We start from the raw sequence: 18,267 nt of genomic DNA on the forward strand, positions 1-18,267 counted from the left end.
CTTCGCGAGTCATTCGGGGTCTCCGGCTCCAAACGCGAGATCCACTCATTCGGTCATTGATTCATCAATTCTCTGGCTAACTAAGAAATTTTAGCTGTTTGCTCGTTTCGGGATCTGCTTCCAAAGCAAAGGGGTGCTTACTTCCTCTTCTGAAATACCGCATAAAAGCGCCCAGTAGTGCTTTCTGGCAATTGTGGATGGCCTCTGTCTCCCTGCATTCTTGCATGGAACGTGGATTCCCCCAGGCTTCACAATGTTAATGCTATATATCCACTCAAAAACGAGCATCTCTAACGATCTTTAATTTGGTATCACACTGGGAATTTCTAGGCTTTTATGGTACTAGCAACCTCTCTGAGTTGGACACCGCAATGCTTTCAACTGCAAACTGGCATACCGCTATTGCTGTGCTCACACAGGCCAGATATATTCCGACCGGATACTCTCCAGGGATTTACTGGATCATGTTGCTGTTCCAGTTCCAGTATCGACGCCACAGCCAGGATCGACCCTTGGAATAACCAACTTCTCACAGGATCTTCCCGGCTTCGATACCCCTGGGCAAGCAACGTGCGGGATGGTTGCCGATCCAATTTATCTCCGTCTGAAGCAACGGTCGCACTCTAGTAAAAAAGCTCGAAACTACGCAGCAACTAATTATACTTTGAACCATGGGTAGCCTTATATTTACCCCGACCCTAATAGTTCTGCAGATCGGATATGTAAGATGCGAGGGCCTTTTTGACGCTCAACAAATGAACAACTCAAAAGGAAAAAACAAACGCGGCCAGGACCGGCCCGTGGCCAGCGTGGCGATCCCCTTGCCTGGAAGCATCGCGATGACTTCGTCGCCACCCGATGGAGTGTCCTAACTAATCTGAGCTTCATGGTTGCTTCATAGACCACCTAATATTAACCTTGTATAACTATCTCTCTTTGTTCTATTCCTCTCTTTTCTAGTCTTATCGCTAGATCTGGCCATCGGAAGGATGGCCGCCTCTCAACCACCTTTTTCATACCGCCGCCTCATCCACGACAATGAAGCTCAGTTCGAGTCACTCATCCAAAATGGCCAAGTGAAGCCCGTGCTATTGTGGCATCTGACACTACCTCTTGTGCTGTCCATTCTAGCGCTCCTTATCCCACATCACAGAGGTGGCCGCTATGTTCGTCCCCTGGTGCTGGCGTGCATCATAGGCATCACCGGCAATGTTCTCCAGCATCGACGCATGCTCACGGGAGGTAATGGCTACATGGCCGGTCTTATTCCCGTATGGAGCACCATCTGGGCCGCGACAATTCTTCTCTTCCGCAATGTTGAACGCGACTTCAAACGCCTGGAGCGCCGCCCATTATCAATATCATCTACCGCAGCTGTCCCAAATGGAGTTGCGGCCAACGGTCATGCCAAAGAACCAAAATGCATAGACATCACCAACGACAGCAGCACTGAATCTGTCATATGGCAACCATACCCACGGAACCTTTCTCACCGTATCAACTGGGTCATAAGCGTGGCCACCAGCATGCGCGGGCCCGAATGGAACTGGCGCATCTCCTCCATGGGCGTCTTACCAGCCTCAGTCCAGGCACAGCTCAACAACTCCTCAGAGCATCATGAAGAAAAAGCAAACAAAACCACCCCTCCAAAGCCCATTACCATGCGCGCTCGCCTCCGCACCACATTCATCCTCTTCCTCCAATCCTACCTCCTCCTCGACCTAATCAAACTTCTCATGATCCGCGACCAATACTTCATGGGCAGCGTATCTCCTCCCGCACCTCCCCCCTTCCCCTTCCACTACCTAACTCCCTACCCCCTCCTCATCCACATCTACCGCTGTTTAGTAACAGCCACCGGTGTCTTCGCCGCCCTCAACTACGTGACATGTCTAAACCCCCTCATCTTCGGCGGCCTCTCTCTCGCCTTCCCCAACGCCGCCAAATCCTTCACTTCCGTTCCCCTCTCCGCTCCCTACCTCTACCCCCCAGCTTTCGGGCCCTTTCTCACCCCGATCCTCGACCACAGCCTCGCCGGCTGCTGGAGCCTCTGGTGGCACCAGCTCTTCCGCTACGGCTTCGTCTCCGCAGCCCACTGGTTCCTCTCTCTCCTCCCCTCCCGTCTATCATCTTCCCGCCCAGTCCGCCGTACACTCACTGCCCTCGTCGCCTTCTCTCTCAGCGGTCTCGTCCACGCCTCCGGCAGCTACGTCCAGAACCGCGTGACTTATCCCATTGCGGGTCCCTTCCGCTTCTTTATTCTCCAGGCGGTGGGAGTGCTCGTTCAGGGGGTTGTTTCCCCGCTATGGTTGTGGATGCCGCGGCCGGTGAGACGGGCTTGTAATGCTCTGTTCGCGGTGACCTGGTTGTTTGGGACGGCGGGGCCCTTGGTGGAGGATTTTTCGAGGGGTGGGTTGTGGTTTACGGAGCCGTTGCCGGTGAGTATGTTGAGGGGTTTGGGGATTGGTGTGCATGATGGGGATCAGGGGTGGTGGTGGTGGAGTGGGAAGTGGTTTGGGAGGTGGGATGGAGGAGATGGGTTTTGGGATAGGGGGGTGAGGTTGTATTGATGGTTTGCATGATTGTCTATCTTGGCGAGTTGGTTGGTATATACACTATATAGTCCATGTAGAGTTAGAATAGAGCTTAGATGGGGAGAGTATATGTCTATATAGGGCTTGGATATGGTTGGACTCGGTTTTCGGTTACTATTTTGTCTGGGAAATGTGTACATGCAGTATGGAGCGGGTTTATGTGGTGGTTTTGATAAACTATATGGTAATGGTATCTTAGGTCTGACCTTGGACTCAGTAGTTGCTAGCTACTATTGTATGAGGCAAAGCCTAGGCGCAACTAGTAACTTAGGAAGTTACGATCTTCTGGGATTGATCGTGCTTTTTAATCCTTCGAATAATCGCTACACTTTTAACTTTTCTCTCGTATATAATACATGCATACACCCCTAGGTTTTCATCTACTCCTCATCCTCATCCTCATCCTCCGTATCCGGGTCGACGTTCAAGGAGGGCATCTCATCATCACTCTCATCATCTGCTGCTGCCGCCGCAGCCAAGGCAGATGGCTTCGCAATAGAAGACTGAGCCGGCTTCGGCGTCTGCACCGGAGCCGGTCCGGCAATGGACGACGTAGGGACAGAGATAGCGGCGGTGCCGGTGAAAGTCGCCGGGGATGCGGCGTCCAGAGGAGGCTGAGTAACCGCACCTGCGGCAGCCTTTGGTTCGAACCGGGCTTTCTTGCTCTGCGAGCTGGGACTTGTTGTTGCGGTTGTTGGTGCCGCAGGCTGTTCGACTTCATCGGCGTAGCTGCGCTTGCTTGGTGGGGAGGGGATATCCTTCTCCACGTCCATCATATCGTCGTGTTGGAGGGTAGGGGTGGGGGCGAGTTTGAGGAACCCGGTTGATGTGGATGCAGGGACTGCGGCGATTGCCTCGTCTTCGTCTTCATCATCGTCATCGTCTATGGGTACGTAGCCGTTGGCTGTCAAGCCGGTCATCACCACGGGCATGCGGGGGCGGACGAGGCATTCCACTTCTGTTTCGGCGGGGTGGCTGCGCGCCAGGAAGGGGAGGATGCTGGTACCGACGCCACGGCCTTGCATGGCGGGGAAGGGGTTGAGGACGCTGGCCAGCATGGCGTTCTTGTCTGAGGTCAGGATGAGGGTGCGGTCGACTTCGGCGCGGAGGGCCGGGAACAGGAACTCGGAGGGTGTGTGGGTCAGCGTGGCGGCGAGGAGCTCGGAAGCAGCGCGTGTGAGGTCGGGGAAGGACGAGGAGGAGCTGATCTGGCGGACTTGTTTCAGGCCGGGGTTCAGGAAGGAGTCGGCGTTGACGGTGGCTTGGCTGCTGGACTTGTTCTTCGACTTGGGGTCGGGCTTCTCGGTGGCTGCGTTCTGGTTGCCAGTGGGAGGGAGAAGGTCGTGGCAGCATTTGCGGATGATGAAGGCCATGGAAGACACGCTCTGCTTGGTCATGGATGGGCCGATGCGGGTGAGCAAGGCGCAGACCAGATCGTAGACGGCGGTGCGGACGTCCCGGCTGAACTGCTCCGCGCGGAAAACCCACAGCGCCTGCTCCATAATGGTCTGTGCGATGGGGATGGCGCTGGTTTCGAGGGCGTTGACCAGATCAAGGAGGAGCTTCATGCACGCGATGTGGATGCGAGGAAGTTCGGTGAGCAACTGCTCGCGCTCCGCGCGGCCAATCTGGGGGTTTGCTTGGATGTCGCTGCTACCGGAGGGATACACCACCATGTTCAGTCGGGACGTCAGATCCAGGATCGCTCCCACCGGAACGGTCACGGTAGAAGCAGTAGCAGTGCCGACGAATCCAGAGAGCATGCGCAAAAGCACAACCAGTCGGTTGACACCGGAATTCAGACCCTGCCAGCTCTCAAGTCCCAGAGCGTCAGGGCCGTTGCCCACTTCCTGGCTGTAATTCTGCGGTTGCGACATCTGTCGCAGGGACGGGTCGACAGATTCCCATTGTTCCACAACGGCCCTCAGAACGTAAGAAGATGCCGCGTGCACGGAGGTAATGGTCATGCGACAGGCGCTCTTCCATTCATCGCCGCCGGTGTTCTTCGGGGCGCAGTTGTGGAGGGAGATGAACAGCTGCTGAGCAATTTCCAAGATATGTTCCGGGAATGTGGGCGACGTGGATCCGATGATGACCTGAAGGAGACTGTGGATTTGCGCGGTGAACGGACGGAAGATAGTCGGGTGTCTTGCGATCAGCTCATTGACAGCTTGGAGCACAACTTCGACGAAGGGCGTGTTCGGCTTGAGTCTCCGAACGGGCTCAGAAGATGGCTTGACGGAGATCAGGTTCAGCGCAGAGGTGATGAATCCTGGCAGAGCCGGAGTGGTGATCTCGCGAACGAGGGTCGGGTATTGGTAGGTCAGGTGGAAGATGCGAGTCAAGGTGATGATGCACATTTTCTTCGTAGAGACGGGGTCGGATTTCTATGCGCAGCAATTCAGCAATTCAGTAAGCATCTATCATGCAGTATGTCTCCCATTGAGCATCTTACAGCCAAAATGCTGATCAGTCCCCGAACAAACGGTTCGCTCGAACGTAGAATCTCCCACTGGCCAGCCTCGACCAGCGCCTTCACAAGCACCACCGCGGTCCAGCGACCTTCATACGTGCGGTCCTGAAGCAGACTTCCCAAGCGAGTAATGAGCTTATGAATCTGAACGGCATTGTCCGAGTCCGTCTTGCCCGATTTCTGGCTTTGGGGAGTTGACAGCAACTCCCCGCAATTGCTGATGGAGGATGCGAGGCATGATGCGAGATGCGGTAGTTGCTTGACAGGCACGTTGGTCAACCGGTGGTTGACGGCATGGAGGGACATGGACATGTAGGCCATCTTCACGAGGGCGAAATTGCACAAGCGACCGCGGCGAAGCAATTGACGGCTCTGGCGCAAGATTGAGTTGATGCTCCAAACTTCCAATTTTCTGGAAATTTTTGGCTTCGACGCTCGGACCACATGAAGCCTCGGGCAATAATACGAGACATTACGTACGTTACGGCGGGTCTCCCCTTAAGATGGTCTCCGCCGTCAACGGAGCCATATTATCTTGTTTCTCTGCTGCCTCAAGTGGGCATTCGTCCCTGTTATGGACGCTGCTTCTTTCTCTTCCCTCCGATTGTAATTATCGATCCCTCCGTCTCTGTCTGACCTTTCCCAATCATGACTGTAAGTGGTGGCTTCTCATTTCACCCCCCTGGGAACGTCTCAATGGCAACCTTGTGAAAGCTTCCCCCTCAATCTGCCACCACATGCCTTCCGCTGACCGAGGCACCGGTTCCCACTCATACAGGGTCGAGACTCTGATAAGGGGCATCGCTATGTTACCGCCCTGGATAATGCGCGTTGCCAGAATAAATGGGAAGAAGTTCCGGAGTTGATTCGAAAAGTCACCAAACATGCTCCGCAGAGAACATGTAATGCCAACTTGCCTTTCCCCGGAAATACTGGCCGACCACCAGATGGACTAATGGAGATGCCACAGGTCTCCTCGAAGTAGCCAGCGCTGAATACCAGCTGGCCTCACACCTTCAAAAGCATCCCTCCACCCCCCGCCCTTCCTCCGCCGCCGGTCTCCATGATCTGATTCCATCACTCCTATCCACCGTCAACCGGGCAGAAGGATCGAAGCAAGAAGTTTTCCAGGCACAGGTCTGCTTGGGATGGGTACATTGGACTGTCAATGAGCTAGGCTTGGCAGCTGCCCGGTTTCCTCAAGATTTTGTAGAGGCCGTAAGTGAGCTCGAGCAGGCAGGGGAAGAGCTCTCGCCATGGACCAAGACATGCCTCGTCAAGGCGTGCTATCTCAAGGGTGCGTTTGCTCCACAGTGAAGATTTGAGGATGTGCACCTGCTAATATATGATAGGTTCTGCACAGCGCATGACCTCCGACCCCGAAGGCGCCCTGGAGACCCTTCATTCGCTTACGCCATGGGTGAACAATCAGCTCCAATCCCCTACAAACAGCGCCCAATTTCTCTACTGGTCTGAGAAACTATTGGGCCAGGGCGCCTCTCTGGCATGCGAGGAAGCCAGCAGAGACCTTGCCGCTGCTAATGCTCAAACGATAGCCACGACGCTAGGTTTCTTCAGACTGTGGGCATCTCATCCTTCAGTCAAGCAAATGACCTTGCCTCAAGGCATGCTTATGGACGGCACTACCGAGCCTTTTTCGAAATCACCGACCTGGAAATCGTACTACAATCTGCTATCAAGTATTTTGCAACAGGGCCTGCCGTATTGCCCTCCTGCAAATGGACCTGAACGCCCGCAGCTTGCCAGTGAAATCCGACGCGTTGAGGGGCTTTGTGAAGCTAGCATCCTGCGCGAGACGAAATTTCCTACAGCTGACTCGAGCAACCCGGAAGTTGAGGCTTGGGTCGAACAAGTCATTCAGAACTGGGAGGTGCTTTGCGGTGCCGGTTGGACAGATGAAGAGCTTGGGGAGGGTGGTCAGAATGCTGTCGGCAGAAATGTTCTTGATGTAAGTTCCAAGTCGAGGGACTGAGGATGGAAAGCAACTTGCTGATAATCTTAGATTCTTTACCGCGCTGCTACCAAGACATACCACTCACACTTGATTTTGCGGCGTCTGTTCCATGTGCATTGTGCACTCGCGGACTATGACCTTGCTCTGAGGGCGCTCGATTCATATATCGAAATCGTCACAAGTGCCAAAGAGCGAGCTGCAAAAGGAGCTGAATCTGGAGACCTGGAAAATGATGGGGTCCTTTTGCGCACCGTGTCGGAGGGTGTTACAATGCTGAGTTGCTTCGGCTCAGAAAAAGAGGCCGAGAAAGCAAAGGATCTCACATCTCTCCTGAAAGAGTTTACCGAGAAGCATGTACAGAATGATGAAGACCAAGGCATGACTCTCGTTGTGCCGGAAACTAGCTCAACCCGCTCCCAGGCAGTCCCCCCATCCGACATCGCTGCAGCTTATAGAGGAATCGGTATCGGGCTTGCTAACTGGGCTTATTGGACTCCCGTGAATGAGGATCGCGACGACATCCGGGCAGAAGCTATTGACTACCTGGAGAGAAGCCTGGCCCCGGAGCTTGAAGACGAGTCGAACTGCTCCTCTCTATATACCCTGGCTGTTCTCCTAGCAGAGAATCGTGATCTAGATGGTGCCATCGACTACGTCAAGTCGGCATTGACATCCGATGCACAGCACAAAACAGGTCAAGCCGATTTTGCTCGAGAAAGAGATCTGGTGCCCCTGTGGCATCTGCTTGCTCTCCTTCTCAGCGCGAAGCAGGACTTCGACATTGCCGAACGCTCGTGTGAAGCCGCATTTGAGCAGTTCCCTGCTACGGTGACGTCCCTCGCCCATAGCGACAGACGACCGCAGAAGCAGAATCACACTGCTCAAGATCAGATCGCGGGCATCACTCATGAGCTTATCGAGAAGCTACGAGTCCGCGAGAAGGAGCGTATTATCGAGACCAGGATGACCCAGTTGGCGTTTGTTGAACTAGTTGAGGGCCCGGGAGCTGCTGTCAACCATAGCGACCAGCTCCTTAGTCTGTTCGCCACACTTTTCCACTCTCTGAACCTGGAAGATAACGAGAAGCCAAATACGAAGGCTGAGCACGAGCACGAGCACCTTGTTCCCCCGAAAAGCTCTGCTGGGACTGTGAAAAGCCTCCGCGGCAGCATCTTTGGTCGCCACAAGGGACCCCGCGCTCCTGAAAGGAGGGCAGATTTTGGACAAGAGCCCAAGACAGATAATTCGACCTTTACAGATTCGGCCCCGGCAATACAGGTTACCGATGGGGAGAAGTCGGGGCTTAATGAGGGCACAGACTCACGTCAGGCCCGTAAGAGGAGCAATACCTTGAGAAAGGCAGATGCTGCTAACTCAAGCCATGTTAACGGCGATAGCGAGACTCAGGCTGGGCCTGAAGCTGGTAACCCTGTTCCAGACATGGTTGGACTAGCCGTGTCGGACGCAGCGGCCCAGCCCCAGAGCGCAAAGCAGCCATTGGGGCCTATGGCTCACAATATGAAGCACAACCAACCACCCGCTCCAGCCGGACATGTCAAGCAGCCACCGGAGCAGGATATCCGACTACCTACATCGTACGCCTTCGACACTCCCACCAGGGCGGTGACCAAGGTCCCACCTACTCAGGCCCAGAAGCATGGCCTGTGCATCCTCGTCAAGGTTTGGCTGCTTATTGCTGGGCTCTATCGCCGGGCATCGTCTTTCGAGGATGCTCACGAGGCATGTGAGGAAGCAGCTAAACAGGTAACGCGCTTCGAAGCTCTTGTGGCGTCACAAGAGACCTCCGCTAGAGCGTTTAGGGAGCGTGGCTGGGGCGTCCCCAAGAGCACTGATGAACTATGGGCAGACGTTTATGCCGAGCGCGGTCTCCAGTCTATCGACCAGACTCGCCCGCATGAAGCGATGGAGCACTTCGAGACGGCGCTTCTCCATTATGCGGATCATCCGAAGGCAACTATTGGTTTGTCAAATCTACTCCTCGACGTCTGGGAAGAGAAGATGCCTTTGCAGCCTCGCAAGCCCCGGCTTGACGCCGGTGTATCGAAACTGTCGCTGTTCCCGAGCAATTCTAGCAAATCATCATCCGAAGACGACGCGAAGCGGTCAAGTCGAGCGCAAAAGCCGCAGGCTAAGACCGTTCCGGATTCAGACGATGAAGAGCCCCGACTCCTGAACCGCATCGCGGCCCGCGAACGTGCCTTTGGGCTGTTGTCCGGGTTGACCAAGAGTGGCAGTGCGTGGGACAACTCCGAGGCGTGGTATGCACTCTCCCGCGCGTACGAGGCGGAGAGTCAGATCCAAAAGTTGAGAGATGTTCTGTGGTGGTGTGTCGAGCTCGAAGACCGCCGACCCATTCGACACTGGTCCAACATCGGCTCTGGTATATACGTTCTCTGATTATTGTATCTACATCGTCAAGGGAGCTGTTTTGTGGCATTTGATTTGACATTTGGTTGCTGTGATACCTCGGTGATATCCTCATGTGCATAATTAGACTACGGACTACTGTATAGAACTGGCAGATCAATGGGGATACTAATTGTGACAATCGCGATAGTTCAAACGGAAAGTAGGGCATCTTTATTTATTTACACATCTTCGAACATGGTCTGATTTCTAGGCCAACGCTCTACCGACATCTACCGGGGTGCCGCAACGGGAGTCCAGGCGGAGTACTTGGGGCGGGTACTGCACTCGTTAGCTTTCGACTTTTAATACTGGCAATCACAAGGAAACTCACGTAGAGTAGGTCTTGAAAGCAGCACGGCTGAGGGTCAGGTTGGGCCTGTGCTCAGGCAGCTCCCAGCTGCGGACACCGGTCTGCATGATCTTGTCGGCAGTGGGGGGAGCATCCACCATGTAAGAGATCCAGGCGTGCCTAGCAAAGTTAGCACGTCGCATCTGGCAATCAATTGCGAGAAGCTCACCAGCCAGGCTCAAGCTGCGAGGGGTCGTATTCCTTCTCCTTGTAGTCGACCCAGCGGGTACGGACTGCGCAGGTCAGCAACAATCATTTATCCAGAAATAGCATCACCCACGAGGAAGCTCCTCCTCCATGTTCTCGAAGTACTTGTTGCCGTAGCGGTCAACACCGATCAAGGTACCGGCCTTGGTATCACCTAGAATCGCATGGCGTTAGTCTAACTACTATAACCACCTGCCAGCAATCCACTCACCAATGTACTATTGCAGCAAATAGCACGTCTCGTCAGTATCCATTTCACTCCTTCATAAGCTTCTTCACTCCCAGCATTCGACAGCATACCTGCATTTGGTGGCCATATTCCTGTGAGGGGATACAGTTAGCAACTCGTCCGTGATGCCCCCGGAAGAACCGTAAAAGATCTCACCTTGAAACCAATCCGTCTCAGATTGCGCAGCGTCCGAATAATGGTCGACATTTTGTGTGCAGAGCAGCGAAAGGGGCAGCAATGGCAAGAACTGAGAACAGGTCGGGTTCGACTTCGACTCTTGCGTCGCTCGCTTTCCGCCCGGAGGTCGAAGCCGCCCCGATCCGGTCTAGCGCGGATCGCTGTTTGCCGGGTTTGCAGCATCCGCTCGTCCTTCGATCTCAATATTTCTCGACTTTCTCCAATAGCACTCCGGCAATTACATTTGATTCCTTGTGGGTCTTCTGCTGCTACGCGCTCAGCTACTAGGGAGGGATCATGTTCGGACGAATTGGTGGTAACACCCTGCGATGTGCTGCGCGCAGACCAGCTGCCCGCAGAGTCCTACTATACGAGCGCAAATTCTCGGCCAACACCTGCCATGCCAGCTCCAGCTCGCCTGCGTCCTCTGTTGCGTCGCCGTTAGGGAGTATCACGACCGAGTTGGATCGGATTTCGCCGTGCTTCGAGGTGCCGGCGTCGCGGATCACGATTCTAGACTCTCCGGCTAACTTCTACAACACGCTCAAGGTACGGGGATATCTCGGACTTTAGTGTCATGGATTGCGACTAATCCTACCATGTGCCAAACTGCAGGACAAAATCAAAAAGGCTCGCAAGCGTATCTACCTTTCTACATTATACATCGGCAAGACGGAACATGACCTGATCGACACGTTGGATCAGGCTCTCGGGGCCAACCCCGAGCTCAAGGTCTCCATCCTCACGGATGCTCTACGAGGAACGCGCGAAACGCCCAACCCTTCATGTGCATCGCTGCTGGCTACTCTGGTTGAGAAATACGGTGCGGATAGAGTGGAAATTCGCATGTTCCACACCCCCAATTTGACCGGGTTGAAGAAGAAATGGGTGCCTCGTCGGATCAACGAGGGCTGGGGTCTCCAGCACATGAAGCTGTACGGCTTTGACGAGGAGATCATCCTGTCAGGGTATGTGCGACGCACCCGGATTACTATATAGACACTGACAGCAACCCAGAGCCAATCTCTCTAGCGAATACTTCACGAGCCGCATAGACCGGTATCACGTCTTCCATTCCAAGGAACTGACCGACTACTACGCCGGCATCCACAATGCAGTATGCAGTCTCAGCTTCCAAGTCCTCCCCGACTCTCAAAACGCCGCTGGCTACCTCCTCAACTGGCCCGTATCGAACGGCGCGCCTTCACCTCTCGACCAACCCGAGGACTTCATCGCCTACTCATCCACCGTCCTGAACCCGCTCATCCAGCCCTCAAAGAACCAGTCCACCCTGCCCCCCAAATCCCCCGACCAGACCTACATCTACCCCGTCGCGCAATTCACCTCTCTCTTCAAACCCAACGACACCTCGACCGAATTCCCCGCCGTGACCACCATCCTTCGTCTCCTATCCACCTCGCCCGCCTTCTCCGGCGCCCGCTGGCTCTTCACAGCCGGCTACTTCAACATCCACCCCGTCCTCTCCTCCCTCCTCATCGCCAGCACCTCTACCTCCCACACCGACTCCACCACCCGGGGCACCGTCCTAACTGCCTCCCCCTGGGCCAACGGCTTCTACGGATCCCCCGGTATCTCCGGCATGCTGCCGGCCGCATACACGCACCTGTCCGCGCGGTTCCTCGACCGTGTCGCCGACGCCCAGCGCACCAACTCCATCCAGCTGAAAGAATGGCGCCGCGGCACTGTCGGGCAGCCCGGTGGCTGGACCTACCATGCCAAGGGCCTCTGGATCACCCTCCCCAAGGAGGAACACCCCAGTCTGACCTTCGTGGGGAGCAGTAACTACACGAAACGCAGCTACAGTCTGGATCTGGAGGTTGGGGCGCTCGTCGTCACGGGTGATGCGGAGCTAAAGCGCAAGTTGGGCGCTGAGACAGAGCGGCTGCAGGAGGATGCGAAGGCCATTTCGCGGGAGGATTTGAGGAGAACGGAGAGAAGGGTGAGTTGGAGGGTTAGGTTGGCGATGTGGATCGTCGAGAAGGTGGGTGGGGCGTTATAGTATACTACCTTTGAGTTGGTTTATGTGTAATATGATGTATTTGATAGATAGATAGATAGTATACCCCCGTGTATAATTGTATCGAATGTACAGTATGGGATGGAAGTTACATCCTACAACCTATATCATAATTCAAGTGTCAGAACAAGAATCATAAGTTCAGACTTGTAGCAGGCAATGTCGAGATTCATTATATCAAACATTATAAGTAGTATGATGTTGACGATCGCTAACCGAGACCAACCGAGTATCTTGAACACAACTACAGTGTTTGCCGAAACGGAGGAGCCTTCGCAAGGATAAACTGTATGAGTTGACTTGATTGTCGAAAACCTTCACGGATGCAAGTGCAATATCATTACGCCTCAAAACCATCACACAAAAGAACGGAGTGCCCAAATAACCCAAACCTGAAACCCTTCCCCTCCATCCAAAGCGCCAGTAGCTAAGTATCTTATACATCCCATCATAATCTTCATCAAAGGTGGTATTTTACTAAGCCTTATGAAGATGTCTTGTATCTCCAGTAGGCTCTCCAAGATACCACTGCCCGAATCTTTTAATCAAGGCCTCGTCCTTCTTGCGAAGATCAAATAGCCGAGTGGTACGCATCACAAACGAAGTACCATTGAAATATGCTTCCATGACTCGAGCATGTTGGGGTCCCATAAAGGAGAAGAGAAGAACCTAATACAGTCACACTTAGTGCTTTGCTTGCCTTAAGAAGAGACGAAGGGCGTAAATGGGAGCTGGAATTACCGGAACAGTCATATGCCCATGTAAGCGACGACGTCTCATCTGAGTATGAGCTAATCTGAGGGCAACGAGGATCTCTCCTTGCAGAAGCTCGTCGTTGATGCTGTTGTTGTTGTTGCCATCTAAATTGCTATAGAGCATGGCTTTCATATGCGGAGATGAATGATCCTTGACCTGATCGGCTCTCATAGTTCCATATTCAGTATATGTATCGCGCCACAGCCCTCTGAAAGGCTCATCGCTGGTACTGTTGGCCAAAGTGTCAAAAGACGAAGTCTACTACTGTGAAACAGCAGGAGAGTTGTTTTGTTTTTGTTTTCGGAGAGTTGCCGTAGAGCTTAGTCGGAGCGGCGCAGGACAAGTTGGAACCCTGTACGGCCATTGTCTACTCTTCTGCACTAGTATGCAAGAATTCTTTGGGTATACTTGCGCGAATGTTTCGAGTCCATACCCAATTGCGAAGAAGTAGTAAGCTGACTGGGGATACTGATCTTTGTTGGTTGTCCAGGAAAGCTATGGTGTATATGAACCCAAAACTTTTATATGAAAGAAAAGTGCTAGATAGTCTATCACCAGGCAAAAAATGCAATCATCTCACGCACACATGCACACCCTAACGCCAATCCCGCATTTTTATTCCCACCAAATGATAGATAAATTGGTATCGTTGCAATCATTCAAGCATACCCATCACTCACATCCCACTCACTCAGGAATCCACTACGCCCTCCCCGACACCTTCCCAGGGACCCTAGCAGGGCCCAATCCCTGCCGAACCTCATCCAGCATGCGAATACCAATCGCCTCGTTACCGTTCTTTCCGCGCTTCGCCTTGGCGCCCTTCCGCTTAGCCTGGGCACTCGTCTTGTCGTCCCACCCGGCGAGGAAGTCATCCATGATGTTGTTGAAGTTGTGGGAAGGACGGACAGCCTCACCGTTCGCATCAACGAGACTCGGTGCCTGGGACGAGGCAGTCGAAATGCCCGACACGGCACTCATACCGGTCATGCCGGTCATTCCACTGACCATGGACATGTTGTCGTCGAACTCGTCCTCCTCGTCGAGGGAGTAGAGGGCCTCGACACGCTCGAAGCGGTCGTCGAGGAGACGGTGGCCCTCTGTACGGGCAAGGGCGGACGAAGTCATGGAGTAGGCGGAGGGGTTAGTGAGGGCGCCCTTGCGCTTCTTGCGGCGGATGGGAGTTCCTCCGACGGTGAAGACGGTCGAGGCGAGGGTGCTGCCCTGCTGGGAGGGGACGACGCTGGGAGGAGCGGCGGGGGCTGCTTTGCCGGACTTGGCGTCTTTCTTGAACTTGGCGAATTCGCGCATCCAGCCTTGGTCTTCGGGGTGCATGTCGGGCGCGGGCTCGTTGTGTTCGGGAAGCTCGCCGGGCTGGTCCTCATGCTCAGAGTCTTGGTAGCGGGCCTTCGCAGCTGTGGTGTCCATCTGCACGGGGGCTTTTTCTGTCGCATCAGACTCCCATCCATCGTCTTCTTCTTCGACGTCGTCGAAGAGAGTATCTTCCCAATCACCCGGGTCCATTTCCTCTGCCCGCGTAGTCAACTGACCGAAGACATCCTCCTCGTCGTCCTCGTCCACGAACTCCTCGTCCTCGAGCGCCTCCAAGGCCTCGCGCAACCGCGGGTCCATGTCCGGCTGGAATCCCGCAATGGCATCGGGCACGTTCTGCTGGTCCTGGTAGGTGGGTTTGCGCACGTAGGAAGAGGCCGTCGAGCGCATGTCGTAGCTGTACATGCTTTCGGCTCCACCGAACTCGCTCCGTCCGTCGTCCAGCGAGACCTGTTTCAAAGCATCCTCCAACTTCAGTCCTTTGCCTTTGTCCTTGCCCTTCGTCTTGGCTTCGACGAAGTAGGCGTCGCCGGCGCCGGTGCCCAGCTCGCGCAAGTGCTGCATGTAGTCATATTGCGAGTCGTCGTAGTAAATGCCGTAGTTGGCGGCTTCACCTTCGTTTTTGCGCGCGGCTGTCCCAAAGGTTTGGTTTAGATCGGCGAGACTTTGGCCGCGGTGCTTGGAGGCGGAGGAAGATTCACTTGGGGCGTTTTTGGGGGGACCGTAGACGGGGTGCAGAACGCGGTCATCAGCGGAGGGGTCGTGAATGAGAGGGTCATGTTGGGAACGGTGGAAGAGTTGGTAGGTAGTTGCTTGTTTCTTGTCGCTGTGGGTTGGGTGGGTTAGTTGGGTACATAAATTGGGTGTATGGGGGGTATGGAGGGACAACGTACATCCACTGCTTCCGGGGAGGCATTCTGGGCGGTAGCCGGTGATCCGGGAGAGATACTCAGGGGAAAAGAGAGGAGGGAGGGGATATAGTTGTGATGGTGAGAATGAAGCTCAAAGATGAAGATTAAATGTTGGACTGAATTTCGGCAGAAAAATCGCGGTCGTGGGATGGTCACGTGCCGCTTATCGCGAAGGATCCTCACCACCACCACTGCTGCTGCTATTGTGTTTTAGTGCATCTAGAGTGATTTCAATAATAATTGCATTCTTCTATATCTAGATCCCACCTACTTTCTATCCAAAACAAATCGTGCAGTCTCTTGGACGAACACAGAAAGTGCTGAGTCAGCCTTATCTTATCCGCGCGGGGTTCGACGAAAATTGCCCGATTGGGTTTTTATCAAACCTTTCTTAATAATCTTCTTTCACTTCTTCTCTTCTTCAACTTCCACCATCCCTGGTGTCTCTCCCTCTCAGTCATCCCCAGGTACAGAGACAACCGTCACCATGGTGCTTGCTAAATCCAAAAACTCTGTCGGGCTGGGCAACAGCCTGATGAACGACCGTTTCGGCAAAGGCAAGGCCTCCAATTTGAAAAAGGCCTCGCACAATGCCGGTATTGCCCGCAAGAACGAAAAGGGCGAGACCTACATCACCAACGCTCCCACCGAAGCCGCTTGGGTGAAGATGCGCAGTATCACCGAGCAGGCCGCCCTTGATGAGTTCCTCAGTACCGCCGAACTGGCCGGCACCGATTTCACCGCCGAGAAGATGAACAACGTCAAGATCATCCACACCGACCAGAAGAACCCCTACCTGCTGTCCGCTGCCGAAGAGAAGTCCGCCGTGAAGAAGCACAAGCAGAACAAGAACCGTTTGACCGTTCCCCGTCGGCCCAAGTGGGACCAGTCCACCACCCGCCAGCAACTGGAGTTGATGGAGCGCGAGAGTTTCCTGAACTGGCGTCGTGGACTGGCCGAGCTGCAGGAGAACCAGGATCTGTTGATGACTCCTTTCGAGCGCAACTTGGAGGTCTGGCGCCAGCTGTGGCGTGTCATCGAACGTTCCGACTTGGTGGTACAGATTGTCGACGCCCGTAACCCGCTGCTCTACCGCTCCGAGGATTTGGAATGCTACGTCAAGGAGATCGATCCTAAGAAGCAGAATTTGCTGCTTGTCAACAAGGCCGATATGTTGACTGAGGCCCAGCGTGCCATGTGGGCTGACCACTTTGAGCGCCAGAACATCAGCTTCCGTTTCTTCTCCGCCCATCTGGCCAAGGAGCGCAACGAGCGCCTCCAGCAGGACCTCGACTCGGAGGACGAAAGCGAAGAGGACATTCCCGAGGAGGAGCAGTTGGCTGAGGGTGCCAAGTCTCTGGACATTAAGGACGGCGAAGAACCTCAGGAAGAGCACGACGGTGGTCTTGAACTCAACCCCAGCGCCAGCTCCAGCTCTTCCCGACGCACAGAGATTCTCAACGTCGAAGAACTCGAAGAGCTCTTCCTCTCGAACACCCCTGACACTCTGCCCGACAACGACACGCCCGAGGGCCAAGTCAAGAAAAAGACGACCATCGGTCTGGTCGGATACCCGAACGTCGGTAAATCCAGCACTATCAACGCACTGCTCGGTGCCAAGAAGGTCTCCGTTTCCGCCACCCCCGGTAAGACCAAGCACTTCCAGACACTCTACCTGTCTCCCGAGATTATGCTCTGCGATTGTCCCGGTCTCGTGTTCCCCAACTTCGCCACCACCAAGGCCGAGCTCGTCGTCAACGGTGTCCTCCCCATCGACCAGCAGCGCGAATTCACCGGCCCCGCTGCCCTCGTCGCCCAGCGCATTCCTAAGCACTTTGTCGAGAACGTCTATGGCGTGAAGATCAACACCCGCCCTATCGAAGAAGGAGGAACCGGTATCCCCACGTCCCACGAACTTCTCCGCGCCTACGCCCGCGCCCGCGGTTTCGCCACCACTGGTCAGGGTCAACCCGACGAGTCTCGCGCCGCCCGCTACATCCTCAAGGACTACGTCAACGGCAAGCTCCTCTTCTGCCACCCGCCGCCTGTGCCCGAAGGCAACGACCCCATCGACCCCATTGAATTCAACAAAGACCTTTACGACATGGCCCACCTGCCGGCCCGGCGACAAGCCCAACTCGCCAAGATGCTCCAGAACGAGGAGGTCACCGACCCGGAACTGCTCGCCCTAATCAAGCCGGTTGAGAAGGGTGCGCGGTCCCGCAACCTCGACACGGGCTTCTTCGGCCCGGGTTCCAAGGGCTCTACGGGCCGTCTCACCCTTCCTTTCAATGCCCAGTACACGGACCAAGGCCAGGAAATGCGCAAGCATTTGACAGGTCGTAAGGAGCGCATGATGGTCGCTCTGGAGCGGGGCGTCGATGTCTCGGAGGTGAAGAGCGGTTCGTCAAAGAAGCATTTCAAGGCGAATAAGCGGCGGGCTAAGAAGGTGCGCAAGAACGCGATGGACGAGGATTATTAGCAGCTGCTCGCGGGCGAGTCTATATCCAGGTTTTCTTTTTTGTTCGTTAGATAAGGTTTGGATGGGAAAAGTTAGGTTTCGTTACACGATGACTATGGGATTAGGCATGGCGTACTTAAACATTAGTAGTACGTGGACAGGTGAGGGATGGAGGGAAGAAGGGAGATGATGACGTTTCGTTATATCCATTGATGTTATTTAGAGCAGTCCTATCATCAGGACGATGCATGATGAATATGATTCATGAGACTTTGCATGCAAATCTTCAACAATACTAATCATCTTATACCAACCCACAATAAACCACTATACCC

At 54.4% G+C, this 18,267-nt stretch overlaps 7 protein-coding genes across 7 annotated transcripts; 4 read left to right on the forward strand and 3 right to left on the reverse strand.

The window, feature by feature from the left end:
• Positions 1–371: 371 nt before the first annotated feature.
• On the forward strand, positions 372–2,632 carry BO87DRAFT_387259 (wax synthase family protein; the record flags this gene model as incomplete). Its single annotated transcript, XM_025624806.1, has 4 exons — positions 372–484; positions 706–722; positions 961–2,438; positions 2,624–2,632. 4 exons carry the CDS (start codon positions 372–374, stop codon positions 2,630–2,632), a joined length of 1,617 nt encoding a protein of 538 aa, XP_025479312.1.
• A 197-nt stretch (positions 2,633–2,829) lies between these two features.
• On the reverse strand, positions 2,830–5,461 carry BO87DRAFT_416418 (uncharacterized protein). The gene is made up of 2 exons (XM_025626754.1): positions 5,050–5,461; positions 2,830–4,981 (listed from the first exon to the last, which is right to left on the reverse strand). The coding sequence occupies exons 1-2, from the start codon at positions 5,386–5,388 to the stop codon at positions 2,975–2,977; spliced, it is 2,346 nt and encodes a 781-aa protein (XP_025479313.1). The 5' UTR covers positions 5,389–5,461; the 3' UTR covers positions 2,830–2,974.
• A 140-nt stretch (positions 5,462–5,601) lies between these two features.
• On the forward strand, positions 5,602–9,607 carry BO87DRAFT_459562 (putative filamentation protein (Rhf1)). Its single transcript, XM_025628966.1, has 5 exons — positions 5,602–5,721; positions 5,846–5,969; positions 6,038–6,364; positions 6,420–7,036; positions 7,091–9,607. Exons 1-5 carry the CDS (start codon positions 5,716–5,718, stop codon positions 9,458–9,460), a joined length of 3,444 nt encoding a protein of 1,147 aa, XP_025479314.1. The 5' UTR covers positions 5,602–5,715; the 3' UTR covers positions 9,461–9,607.
• Positions 9,599–10,515, reverse strand: BO87DRAFT_377080 (complex I NDUFA12 subunit family protein). The gene is made up of 7 exons (XM_025623463.1): positions 10,414–10,515; positions 10,329–10,349; positions 10,240–10,246; positions 10,102–10,182; positions 9,991–10,054; positions 9,804–9,941; positions 9,599–9,751 (listed from the first exon to the last, which is right to left on the reverse strand). Exons 1-7 carry the CDS (start codon positions 10,462–10,464, stop codon positions 9,703–9,705), a joined length of 411 nt encoding a protein of 136 aa, XP_025479315.1. The 5' UTR covers positions 10,465–10,515; the 3' UTR covers positions 9,599–9,702.
• A 174-nt stretch (positions 10,516–10,689) lies between these two features.
• Positions 10,690–12,510, forward strand: BO87DRAFT_377081 (CDP-diacylglycerol--glycerol-3-phosphate 3-phosphatidyltransferase). The gene is made up of 3 exons (XM_025623464.1): positions 10,690–10,983; positions 11,050–11,402; positions 11,452–12,510. Exons 1-3 carry the CDS (start codon positions 10,732–10,734, stop codon positions 12,452–12,454), a joined length of 1,608 nt encoding a protein of 535 aa, XP_025479316.1. The 5' UTR covers positions 10,690–10,731; the 3' UTR covers positions 12,455–12,510.
• Positions 12,511–13,695: 1,185 nt separating this feature from the next.
• BO87DRAFT_459565 (ribosome biogenesis protein LTV1) lies at positions 13,696–15,653 on the reverse strand. Its single transcript, XM_025628967.1, has 2 exons — positions 15,454–15,653; positions 13,696–15,386 (listed from the first exon to the last, which is right to left on the reverse strand). The coding sequence occupies exons 1-2, from the start codon at positions 15,474–15,476 to the stop codon at positions 13,931–13,933; spliced, it is 1,479 nt and encodes a 492-aa protein (XP_025479317.1). The 5' UTR covers positions 15,477–15,653; the 3' UTR covers positions 13,696–13,930.
• Positions 15,654–15,734: 81 nt separating this feature from the next.
• Positions 15,735–18,224, forward strand: BO87DRAFT_377083 (ribosome biogenesis GTPase LSG1). Its single transcript, XM_025623465.1, has one exon. The coding sequence runs from the start codon at positions 15,959–15,961 to the stop codon at positions 17,951–17,953; it is 1,995 nt and encodes a 664-aa protein (XP_025479318.1). The 5' UTR covers positions 15,735–15,958; the 3' UTR covers positions 17,954–18,224.
• Positions 18,225–18,267: the final 43 nt, after the last annotated feature.

Source organism: Aspergillus neoniger (genome assembly GCF_003184625.1).
Source record: "Aspergillus neoniger CBS 115656 unplaced genomic scaffold BO87scaffold_18, whole genome shotgun sequence".
In the NCBI taxonomy this organism is placed as follows: Eukaryota; Fungi; Ascomycota; class Eurotiomycetes; order Eurotiales; family Aspergillaceae; genus Aspergillus; species Aspergillus neoniger.

Coding starts and splice junctions, on each gene's coding strand:
- BO87DRAFT_416418 (XM_025626754.1), bottom strand. CDS start 5,388: ATGGCCTACATGTCCATGTCCCTCCATGCCGTCAACCACCGGTTGACC. Junction 4,982..5,049: donor GACTGATCAGCATTTTGGCT/GTAAGATGCTCA, acceptor TGCTGCGCATAG/AAATCCGACCCCGTCTCTAC.
- BO87DRAFT_459562 (XM_025628966.1), top strand. Junction 6,365..6,419: donor CAAGGCGTGCTATCTCAAGG/GTGCGTTTGCTC, acceptor AATATATGATAG/GTTCTGCACAGCGCATGACC. Junction 7,037..7,090: donor TCGGCAGAAATGTTCTTGAT/GTAAGTTCCAAG, acceptor TGATAATCTTAG/ATTCTTTACCGCGCTGCTAC.
- BO87DRAFT_377080 (XM_025623463.1), bottom strand. CDS start 10,464: ATGTCGACCATTATTCGGACGCTGCGCAATCTGAGACGGATTGGTTTC. Junction 9,942..9,990: donor TCGCAGCTTGAGCCTGGCTG/GTGAGCTTCTCG, acceptor TAACTTTGCTAG/GCACGCCTGGATCTCTTACA. Junction 9,752..9,803: donor GCTTTCAAGACCTACTCTAC/GTGAGTTTCCTT, acceptor TAACGAGTGCAG/TACCCGCCCCAAGTACTCCG.
- BO87DRAFT_377081 (XM_025623464.1), top strand. CDS start 10,732: ATGTTCGGACGAATTGGTGGTAACACCCTGCGATGTGCTGCGCGCAGA. Junction 10,984..11,049: donor ACTTCTACAACACGCTCAAG/GTACGGGGATAT, acceptor GCCAAACTGCAG/GACAAAATCAAAAAGGCTCG. Junction 11,403..11,451: donor GAGGAGATCATCCTGTCAGG/GTATGTGCGACG, acceptor ACAGCAACCCAG/AGCCAATCTCTCTAGCGAAT.
- BO87DRAFT_459565 (XM_025628967.1), bottom strand. CDS start 15,476: ATGCCTCCCCGGAAGCAGTGGAT. Junction 15,387..15,453: donor CCTCCCCGGAAGCAGTGGAT/GTACGTTGTCCC, acceptor CCCAACCCACAG/CGACAAGAAACAAGCAACTA.
- BO87DRAFT_377083 (XM_025623465.1), top strand. CDS start 15,959: ATGGTGCTTGCTAAATCCAAAAACTCTGTCGGGCTGGGCAACAGCCTG.